General features: G+C 29.7%; 1 protein-coding gene across 1 annotated transcript in view; it reads right to left on the bottom strand.

Annotated features, from left to right (window-relative positions):
• Positions 1-12,410, bottom strand: part of LOC107438715 (TBC1 domain family member 22) — a 40,561-nt gene that overhangs the window by 14,160 nt on the left and 13,991 nt on the right. The window contains exons 4-7 of the mRNA XM_016051055.4: positions 11,334-11,528; positions 5,537-5,740; positions 4,617-4,687; positions 3,507-3,635 (exon numbers count right to left, since the gene is read on the bottom strand). Coding sequence (XP_015906541.1) covers positions 3,507-3,635; positions 4,617-4,687; positions 5,537-5,740; positions 11,334-11,528 — 599 coding nt within the window. The remainder of the gene's footprint in view (positions 1-3,506; positions 3,636-4,616; positions 4,688-5,536; positions 5,741-11,333; positions 11,529-12,410) is intronic.

Genomic DNA, 12,410 nt, shown 5'->3' with positions numbered 1-12,410 from the left:
AGAAATAAAACTTTCTTCAATGAATAAATAATCACAAATTAAAACAAAAAGAATTTTTTTTATTATAAAATATATAACTTTCCCCCCTCTCTTTCCTCCTCTACATTGAGGTGCCAGCTGGATCCGATATTTTCCCTCTGGCAGCTCAGTACTTCACACGAAATTTTATCACTTAAGCCAGCGATTTCCAATTTTTTCTGGTTATAGAACTCAAGCTTCTTCCAGTGGAATCCTAACGTCATAATTCAAGCAAATAAAGACAGCTGAGAATATTAATCATTAAAAGACTACTTCATTTTAACTTTTAGACTTTTTATATTTAATCAGATGAATGAAATTTTTTTATTGTTCGATCATTAAAAAATCTTTCATTTAATTTTATGTTTGACAGTTGAATTCACAGATGAATCTACTCCAGATAAAAACTTATTTCTTCATTAAAGATTCTTTTTTTTTTTAATTTGAAAAGCGCAATGTTAAACAGTATAGTATTTTTTTTAGAAATGAATGCCCTTTTTTTTTTTTATAAATTTTTAATAATTGTAGTTAAAAAATTATACATATTTCATTTCTCTTATTTTAAGAAATGAAAATTCTCTTACTCTATAAATTCTGTTACTTTAAATATAAATTCATTAAGGCAATTAAAATATTAAATAAATTATGGATTGTTAATTATATCTAAATATAATTTCAGATTCCACAAATGCTAAAAAAAAGCCTGTTGAAAAATTTTTTAACTATTAAAACCCCTTTAACGCTACCACGGGATTTTATAACTTCATGAAACACCATTTGGGAACCGCTGACATAATCTATCGCTAGAGTTCGAAAAGCCAAAAAAAATAATAAATTTATTGCTTGAAAGCAATAAAAAACTGCAATAACTTTTAAAAAATTGGTATTTTGGAAAAAAACCCTAAGTTCATGAACAAAAATAGTCCTTTCAGTAAAGCTTAAAAAAAATGCTTATTTCTCTTTAAAAAAAAGGAATAACATTGTTTTTCTGGTTCAAACCAGGTTTTTTTGGTGGTTTAAATTTGGTTATTATTAGTTTATTTAAAACAAATGTTTAAATAATACTTATGTTCTAAATTAAAATAATTAAGTTATTATGAAGTATAATCATGAAATTTTCCATCCATTACCTAATATTATCAATAAATATTTAAAAAACATTAACTTTCCGACAATAAAAATTACATGATAAAAAAGAATAGCTGAAGATTTTGAATATGCTAATTAATTATTTTACATTTCATACAACATACAAATAAAAAATTAATATCAAATTGATATACAGTGCCCGCCGTTTATTAAAATCACTTTCGTTTTATGCTCTTTTGATTTTATTAAGCGGCTGATTTTATTAAGAGGCGATTCAATATTTGAAAAAAAATAAATAAATTTTTATGATATATTCTAAATGCACACACTTTAAAAGCTGAAATAGTGACCACATTAATGCTTTATTTTAACTAACTTAATTATTTTAATAAAGTAAAACCCTACATAAGATTAAATTTACAAAAGTTTTGCAAGAAACCGATCAATGGTTGCTTGAGTTGCAGTATTTAAAGTTAACGTTTCAACATCATTTGAGAGTTTATAGAAGTTTTTACAGTTTTCGATATTCCTCCTCTTTGTTCTAAAGCTTGCCGCAATACATTAAGTGCTTTTCTGACTTCCATTGAAGATGGCACCGATGAGTTTATTTCATCTTCTGAGTCTGATTCTTCCATTTCTTGATGGGAAATAACTTCGCAATTTTTGATGTCTGTAACAATTTCAGAATCAGATTTTTCTCCTGATGTTTGCAGGTTATTGTCAATAGCTACGTAACGTGAAAAATTCTCGTCCATTTCATTTTCTTCCTTGCTGATCATTTCTTCGAAACAATTATGAGCCCCATCTCCATCGAAGCTTCACGTTGACAACATTTAGGAAGCTTATCATAGTTTTGCAACACTTCGAATTTATCTTTAAGACTCAAACCCTTCCTTTTCGGCATGCTGATAAAATTTAACACCAAACGAACTTAAAAATTATATGTGCTCTAACTCTAACTATAATTTACTCAAATGGCTTGAATAATATGGAACATGAGCACAGACAGTTTTTGGAAATCTATTCATGTTTTCTGTTAAGATAGATAACAAAAGAAACTTCTCTCCCTTCTATGGTTCATTCAATAAAAAGTAAGATAAGAATTCGACCCCCTGTTGAGTGAGATAGGTTTCTCCAAACTTCATTCAAGTCAAGGAATTAACATTGATAAATTGATTTCTATGAACTCGCCGCTTACCACCCACATTTTTCCTTAACTCTTACACTATGTATATCGCAGGAAAGTGCTAACCACACCTGTTTCACAGGTTTGTGAGTAACTGTTGCTTCTTCTAAAAAAATCTTTAAACTTCGAAAAAATAAAATTTTATAAATAAGAACAAAAAAAGCTGAAATATTGCACCTTTGATTTATTAAGTAGTCAAAATTTTGATTTTAAAAAGCGGCGGCATTGATTTTATTAAAGGATGTTTTTAACATGTATTAATATAGTAACTATTCGGTTTTTGCCGATTTCATTTTATAAAGCGGCTGATCTTATTATCCGGTGATTTCATTAGCGGCGGGCACTGTACTACTAATGTATGTAAAAACGAGTTTCCCTAAATTTGTGAGTACACATGAAAATATCATACTTAAACATTATTTAGTGTCATTAATTTATAACACTTGTATCAAAATACTTTATAAAATTTTCCAATTCAAGTCATCACTTTTGATGTGCTTGAGTTGCCATGATTTCATCTTAAATTTCTGTCGATTTCCAATCATTTTTCAGAAAGCTATCTATTGATTTTTAAAGTTTGAAGCTCTTAATACAATGTTATTATGACACAGAATTTGATTTACTATTTTCTGACACACTATATTCGCAACGATTCCGCCATAAATAAACGTAATTTTACGACCATCTCCAAAAAGTTTTTTAAATTTCAATGTCATTACAACAAACAAATTTTGCATTTGAGCTTGCTGATTGTTTTGCCGCTGTTTAGATACTGTTTTCACAACAATTTCCATATTTTTTTTCTTCAAAATTACATGCAAATTTAAATTTGAGTTAAAATTATTTGACAAGCTTGGTTCGCAACGGTTTACGATACATTCACCCCATTTTTTAAATGTTTTTCTATAATTATCACTTTTTTGGCCATTTCTACATAGCTTTTAAAATGTTGATGCTTTTAATATGATGTTATTATGGCACACAAATTTAAAATGTACTTTTAACCATCAGTTTGGAATGATCTCATCATCTAATTTTTGAAATTCCAATGATTTGAGAGACAAACAAATATAGAATTCCAGATATATTCACCACATTTTCCAAATGTTTTTCTATAATTATCACTTTTTTGGCCATTTCTACATAGTTTCAATGTAAAAAACGTTAAAAAAAAACTCTATTAAGAATGTTGAATGAATTAAAGAAGACTAACCTGCCTATAAGTCTCGTGATGACCTTCCTCATCCCGCATGTCATAATACCGACTTATAAAGGCCAAATAATCTGCTTTTCTTCTTTCAAGAAAGGGCTTGCGTCTCTCAAAGCATGTTGGTAAATAGCCCTATCATTAATGTTACAAAAACATATTAAAATAGTAAAAGAATAAAAACATTTTTGCTTCGGTAACACATTTATGTAGTTGAACAAGCATAAATTTGTTTTGAGATTCATCACGCAGATTTAAAAAACACTTTTATATTTTTTTCTCAACTATTTTCATTTATTTTATACATTGAAATGTTTATCTTAAAAATAACTTACTTTAATTATAAATTTTAAGAAGTATAATTGATAAAAACATTCCAAAAGAAATACTGAAGGCATGTTTGTATAGTTTAAGCTTATAATAATTTCCCTGGATATCCAAAGAAATAATTGCTCCACTGCCATTTGGAAAGATTTAAAAAAATATTAGAAAAAAAAGCAAATAAAGAACAACAATCTTTAGATTAAAAAAGCTCTTACTACCCTACACATTTTAGATCATCGAGGCATTAAAAGAATTTTGTCTTAGTAAGAAAACAAATACAATAAATTTTATAAAACAAAATATGATGCATGATTTTTTAAAATTATATTGAGAGACAAATTTAAAGCCTAAACTTCACTCATCAAATTTTTTTTCCTTTCCAGAATAGCAGTGGTTTCCAAAGCATCCTGAGGTGCCTCAGTCCCATGGCAGAATTGGGTCGACGCCGCGACACTGTCGCAGAACGTTACAGAATTTTTGCAGAAAGATTTTTAATCTGGAAAGGGAAAAATGTTGGCTACATAATTTTTCAAAAAAAATTTTTTTTTCTGCAGAATTTTTTTGTCTTTCTTGTCTGTTCTTCTTGCGCATCAGAGAGGAAAGAAATAATCATTATTTTTCTCTTCTCATTTGAGATTTTTTTTAAAAAAAAAAAAAAAAACGGTAATAACTAGCTTCAGTAAGAATACAAAAAGTTCAATTTAATTGAAAAAAAAATTCATAAAATCTGTATGGCATACATTTAAAAAAATAAAAAACAAGGGTGAAAATTTCAGGTGAAGTAATACATACTGCCAAAAGTTTCCAGGTGACTGGTCGCACTGTAGCCGGTATACCAGACCAACTTAATTTCCTTAGCTCCTCTGAAAAAATAAAATATTAGATACAATTAAAAAAGCACATAAAAATAACAGTTAATTTATCGTTACACCCTAGGATTAAAATACACAAACCAACACAGCTTCCTTGATACTTTCAGGTTTACTAGATTCTTAAAAAAAAAATTTAGAATTTTTTTTCATAATTTTTAAATTTCTATTTAATAAAATATTAAGGACCATAAAATCAGCATTATAAATAACTTAAATTTAAATAAATCTTAAAGTTCCTAAATTAGTTTTAAAGATTAATCAAAAATTTAATTTAGTCTTATACATTGTTGCACTTTTTTAACATACTCATTTAAAATAATATTAATTTAAAACATAAAATTGACGATTTATATTTAGACAAATGCAATTAGGCAAAATATATAGAAAACAAATTAAATAATAGAATGTGAACTAAATGTGTATAATTTATATTTTTAAAATTATTTATAACCTATTTTTTACAAAATTCTAGTCTTATGTCAATTTTAAAGACAAATGTTTTGAAATATTAACATAAAGAAATTCAAATTTAAGGAAAAAACGAGGTAAAACTTCTTCCTCAGAGTCTTAAAATAGCATTGGTAATGTTGCTATTTAGAGAAATGTTAGAATGCAAAGCAATCTTTAATAGAGCTTTCTTAAAAAGATAATATTAAATTTCTAACAATATAGTCATCAAGTCATAGATGCTTGAAAAATAAAATATTACTACTTAAATAATTTTTAAAAATAAACTGTAATTAAATATTTAGAAAGATGTTTAATTATTTCCTTGAAAAAGAAAGGAGAAAACTTTCCTTGTCTTATTCAAAACTCTTATAGAAAAATAATAAGACTTACTCAAATCAGTGTTTTGACTATTTAACAGTTTGTTGAATGCCTCAATCCTAGCAGCTTCACGCTCAGTAGAGGAGCCAGCAAGGTTGGAGATGTTTGGAGTGCCAAAGAGGGAGGACTGTTTTTTGAGAGTCTGGCGGATCCCGATTCCTGGACCATGGTGGTGACCCTCTTTATGGGAATTTTCCTCACATCTTGGAGAGTTACCTTCATGCAAATTTAAAAAAAAAAAATTTAACCTTGATTTTCTTCATTATTTGTGACTGGTTGGATTTATGATTTGTTTCTTGGTTGGACGTGCACAAGCAAAGGTCATCAAGAAAGTTAGATCTCCATTAACTTTAATTATTATTATTTTTTTAAAAATATGTTATTTTAATTTTATAACTATCCTTGAACAGCCAACCCAATTTTTGGGTTTCCGACTACTAATGTTCCACTCTGTAGTCTTGTAATTTTGAACCCAATCCAGAAGACAAGAGAACTCCGGGGTCAAGTATTGGGAGAATTTGCCTTTGTGGAGGACTTTTTGATGGAACTAACCAGCATTTGCGTTACACGGACAGGAAGACCACGAGAACCTCCGCCAGTTAGCCTGATGGCAAAGGCCGTCTGCCACTGAGGATATTTCATGTCAGCACTGTGGTCGGTGCAAGCCGGATGCGGATTCGTTTCGGCCAGTTATTGTTGGAGATTCATTTCATGGGAAGGCCAACGCTCTATCCCCTGAGCCATTGCGGCTTAAAGAAGAAAGAAGAAAAAAAAAAGGAACAAAATGGACATTAACTAAAAAATTTAATAAAATAAAAGTTTTAAAAAAGAGTTACATTTCCTTACATGCAGCTAACCGAAAACTACCGACAACACATTTGTAGGTATATAAAAACTTTGCTGACAATAAATTCACCATAGAAGAAATTAGTTGCATTTCAATTCAATAGTCTTCCAGCTGAAAGTTAAGTGTCAAAAAGGGTAATTAATTAGAATTTAAGTAAGTGTTATGATGGGTTAGGTGATCGGGCAATACCAATTGTGGCACAAATTAACTATATATAATTGGCATAGTATATTAAAATGAATAAATTTTTAGTGACAGATTTAATTAATTTTATTAGGAAAAATCACTATAAGTGGTTTATTGAAATATTTAAGATTCTTAAAACTAGGAATCTTCGCTTTTAAAGATTAAAAATATTTTTTTTAATTAGTAAGAAATTATTCTGAAGCTTCAGGCACTTTATTTATTTATCATTATTATTTTTTTATTTATGTTTTACCTTAGAAGTCTAAAACACAAATTGCTTGTATTTATAGCATTTTCTTGGTTATATTGTAAGAATAAGTCTCATTATTGAAGGTTCTTTTTAAGGCAATTTTAAAAGCTTTTCACTTTTTCACATTGCTTTAAAAGAGGTAATGGAAATTAAGGTTTCAAATTTAAGGCCCCAAGCATATATATAAAAGAGAAAATAAATGTGCTTAATTTTTTTTTCTTTCTTAATGTTGTAACTTATAATAGATTATTGTTTTCATTGATTTTGAAATTTATTTGACTAAGCACTACATTTATTAGAAAACTAAAATTGCAAGTCAATCTCATTTGTATAAAAAAAAAAATAACATGCCTTTATTTGATATATTAGTTTAAAATATTACCTACAATTGCAAAACATTGGTAATTTTATCTAGGATCCAGGTAGCAGAATCTGTGCAGCACCATAGCAGGCACTGCATTGTCTAAAGATTAAACAAAGAACCTTGGGGAAAAAATCAGGGCCGGCAAGTTAGGAAAATACCTGTTTCTCCCAAGTATTTTCTTCAAGAAGTTAAAAGAAATTCAAACTAAGTAAGACAGTCACCATGACATTGCAGTAAATAACTGTGTATAAGCACATTTGTGAACAGATTAAAAAAGGCTGAGGAGTTGGTTTCATAATTAAAATTAAATGGACAAATCCTTACAGCAGATTCGATATAAAACGTTTACGAGCTAAATAAAAGAATAGATATTTTGATACACATAAGTAGGATATTGCGTTTTTTTACATATAATTTTTATGTGTTTAAATTTTATTATTTTATAATTAAATGCATAGTTTTAAATATTTTTGGAATTGTTCAAGCCTCATTATTAGTTTAATTTTCTTGAATACGGTCCTATTATTCCTGAACAGTTATTAAACATTATATATATCTGTTTACTGAAGATTAAGAATGGTTTCAAGTGCATGCATTTATAAAATGTAGGGAAGGAGGTACATCGAAGATATAGAATATGTGATTTAAATGGACAATAGTATAATGTTTAATGTTTATTTTCTTCAATGATGATAACCAAATTTCATCATTAAAATTCTTTTAAGCACCTCAGGAACAACAAATTCTTCTCCAACAAATTGCAACTTCTTTAATCAATAGAATTGCATGATGAATGGGTGCTTATGTTTTATTTATGTCTGCAACATGTTATGCCCATAAGTTCTAAAGACAATGAACACTACTGAAGACCTTTAATATTTTACAACCCCTTTGGACTAGAAAGATAAATTGCGTATACTTCAACCCGTGGTGCTTTGGATTGTTCCGTCAGTGATTTGTTCTTACTCCGCCTCATTCAAGGAGAAATATCATTCATTACAGTTTGGATTTAATTACTTCAGAAACAAAAAAAAATTCTATTATCAAAACAAAAAATTTTTTCAGGCAAAAATGATCAAGATTTCCCTTATCCCCTAAAACAAAACATTTTACAGATTTATTGTGCAAGATTTTCCCTAGCTTCTACCGAGGAGCACTTGTATCGATTTTGTGTCACTTGGATATACATTCTCTGATTAAGATGGTTAAATAAAATTAATTAGCTCTTTTTAAAATTGTGTGCCTGTTTGTCCTGCTTGCAAGACTACCACCCTTTGACTTATTTATTTATATATATGCTCGATACAACCGATATTTCATAGCCGATATTCAGTTAATACAAGCCATATATAGAATTGTAAGATTTACCCAATATTTTAAAGCTGCTATACAGCCAATGTGGGTCATATATATAATAGCTCGATTCATCCAACATTTTATCGCCCCTATCTTGCCAATATCAGTCCTATACAGATTTGTTAAGTTCAACCGATATTTTATATTCCTTATTCAGCCTATGCTAGTTCAATATAGAAATGTTCGACTCAACCGGTGCTTTATAGCTGTTATTCAGTCAATATAAACCTTACATAAAATTGCCCGATTGACCAGATATTTTAAAGTCGTTAAATAAAACCAAAAAGTTAAAATAATAAATGCTTTTCTCTAAAATCATATTTGTTTTCAAATATCACGGGCATCGGGCCATGAAATTTGCTAGCTATCAATATAACTCGATTGCTACTTTTACAATGAAATCAAAACATGCAGTGCTCTTGGTAACTCAATTTTCTAATATCAGAGCTTGTCATTTTGACCTATGTGAAAATATTTTATTTTATAAACAACCGACCCAATTCTGGGTTTATGACTACCAATGTTCAACTCCGTAGACTTGTAATTTTGAATCTAATCCAGAAAACAAGGGAACTCCTGGATCAAGCATTGGGAAAACTTTGCCTTTTTGATGGAACTAACCCGAATTTGCATTTCATGAAGTGGAAAACCACAAAAGCATTCCATGGTTAGCCTGACCATAAGGGGACTCTAACCCATGATCCATTTACCTCTCAGGATACTTTTTGCCAGCTCGCACCGACTCAGGTGTGGAATTTGTATCAACCATTGCTGATATTCGAACCCATTGAAAGGCGAACGCTCTACCTCCCGAACCACAACGGCTCTAAGCTAAAATTTTTGTAGTTATCATTTCCAGTATTTCAGTGAAAATAGAGTGTTTAATTGGATTATACATCACGTCTTCTGAGCCTCACTCTATTGCCAATATTTCAAATGCAGCTTTATCAATCTAATTTTTTAACTCTTGCAACATTAAACATAAATCTTGACCAAGGTGAAAATCACATTCAATGATTCTGTAAATACAGTGATAAAACAGTTTGCACATTGTGTCTTCTAATCCCACTCTTAAATGGAGCCAATAGCTCAAGTGCAGCTTAAGTAACCTATTTTTTTGCATCCTGTAATATCAAGAATAAGAATAAATTTTTAAGACCCCATACATCGTTCAGTTTTCTATGTCAAATCACACTGTATTATCCTCAAAAGCCATATAATGAGTAAAAGCAATTTTTCCCTTTTAAAATATGTGTTTATTCTATTAATTAATTAATTTAGAGATATTTGGATCAGCTGAGAGTTTTAAGACAAAGCATTTACACTGTGATTTTCTTATTTCATATTAAATAATCCTAAACAAAAATTTTCCTTCAATCCTGTACAATTTTACCAAAATTTCTATCAGAAGTTTCATAGACAAACTATCAAGTTTCATAGACAAACAAAGAAAAATTATTTTTTTCCAAAGGGTGAATGTTTACATTGTACTTGGAGAATTATGAAAAAACAAAAATGTCTCATGAACAAAAAAGAAAACTCTGTTATAGGTAGGTTTGTTTGTATTGTAAATCACTTATTTGGGAACTAGATATAGAAAGTCATTATAAAAATAATTTAAGTCTTTCCAGATAGTTAATAGATACTTAATAGATTTAAATACAAAACTGGACCTTAATAACGAGCCTGTAATGGTCTTATATCTTTCTAGACAATGTTATTAGAATGGCTTTCGATATCGGATCGAGATAGAGGTGTATAAGTTTTGTAATAAAAGGTCGTAGAACGGCTTTATATTGTGGCCAAATATTTATTTCTATGTAGGACCTTTAAAGGTTTACAATATAGGGCCACTATTGGGGTATCTTAATTTTTTAATATTAGTCCTTGAAAGGTTTTGAACATAGGACCAATATTAATTTCTATATATAACCCTTTTAGGCTTACGATACAGAGCCTGTAGCGTAGCTACCACTATTATTAAATTCCAGTTCACTAGTATATAAGACATGTTAACTTGTTTTATCTTGGGTACCTGTTGATAGAAGAAGGTCATTGTCAGTGGTCTAGCCCCACAAAGGGGGGCTCGCGGGCCGTCCCTAACGAACATTCTAAATAGGTGACTTTCGGACGTGATCTGAGCATGCCTAGTTTGATGCATGGAACACAGTGAACAAGTGACTTGCAATTTACAATTGCGACATTTAACTCCTCGTACTGTTGCTACTCAGTCTAGATTAGACACAACAGGGTCCTTTAGCCTAGCCCCACATGGGCAACTTGCAGCCGTGATCTGAACACACTTGCCTCAACCAACACTCTACAAGCCAATATTAGGATGACTATATTTTGTAATATTGGTTCTAGAATGGCTTTCAATAATTGACAAATATCATTTTCTATGTAGGACCCTTATAGACTTACAATAATGTTGGGTAAAAATCGGGGTGTCTAGATTTTTCACTATTGGTCCTAGATTGAAACAAATCTTGTTACGATATTGAAAGTCATTCTAGGACCAATATTGAAAAATCTAGACATACCAATATAGGTCCCTTGGTGCATGTTCTTACGGGACCTAGCCAATTTTAAGCCCAACTGGGGCTGATGTAAAATCGTTGCTAGGGGTGGTAAATTAATCAATTCTGTAAAAAATAGATAGAAAGAAATAGCGGCCCAGCATCAAAAAAAAGTAACATTTAGAAACCATTAAGTAAGAATCATTGGCAATTATGTTATTTTTTTGAGACAAATTAAAAAGAGCACATGTTTCTAAAAGATGAAATGAACATGTAGAAAAACATACTTGCAAGGATCTTTGCATTTTCCGATGAAGCTTTCTTTCTATGATGATGACTGTCATTCAAGTTGGAGGAATGATTCTCATCTTGAGAAACATTTTGAAGATCAGGAGAATCATATCCAATGGAAGTTCCCTTACTGTGGTTATGTAATACTTTTATGGCTGTGGATTCTGCCACTTTAGGATGAATAGGGAAATCTAAAAAAGAAATTTATACATTTAAAATTATAATACTATAAAAGTAGGACGTTAATTTATATATAAACAGTCTTTTTCAAATGCTGAAGAGAGCAGGTAAATAAGGATTTATTAAAAAAATAGTCACATTTTATCATAACTGTTGCCGTTAAATAGTTTGTTAAGCAAAGAAGAGCATCAATCTAGCTTAATGTATTGAAAAAATATTTCCAACATGCAAAGATTTTCTGAACAAACAACTTCATAAACAGCACATTTTACAGAATTTTGTTGCGTTTAATATTTTTTATATTAGTATCAAGTTGTAACACAGTAATATAGCATATTGCAGTTTATACATATATATATTCTTACACACGCAGTACAAAGTCTCAAGTCTAAATCTTATATTTGCCTAGAAACAATTATTAGCAACATCTTTGATATAATAAAGTTTTTATTTGGCCAAATCAACATCAATCTCAGTTTTTTTAAACTGATTTTTGTTAATTTTAGGTGACGTTGTGTAAAATCTCTGAAAATTTCAAGTTGAAGCCTTATACTTGATATTATTTCTAAATCATACATCGATCTTAAAATTAAAATTTGTTGATGATATGCAAGGTGTGTATACAGCTGTTTAGAAGAAATTTGGGTCCGTTAAATTGACCCTTCACAAAATATCTTTTCATAAAAACGGACCCTTCACAAAATATTTTAACTTAAAAACGGACCCCTCACAAAATGATTTTTCTTTTAATCGGACCCTTCACAAATTTGTTTATCTTCATTATTATTTTGTTAATCGAATAAACCCTTTCTAGGGCAGAAAACAAGAAAGATGGATGTAAACGAATTAAGTTTTGTCTTCGGCAGACGATTCTTCCATTATTCGTCCGAAAT

Source organism: Parasteatoda tepidariorum, chromosome 6 (genome assembly GCF_043381705.1).
Source record: "Parasteatoda tepidariorum isolate YZ-2023 chromosome 6, CAS_Ptep_4.0, whole genome shotgun sequence".
NCBI lineage: Eukaryota > Metazoa > Arthropoda > Arachnida > Araneae > Theridiidae > Parasteatoda > Parasteatoda tepidariorum.
Note: the sequence above shows the minus strand (reverse complement) of the source record. Positions and strands in the feature narration are given on the sequence as shown.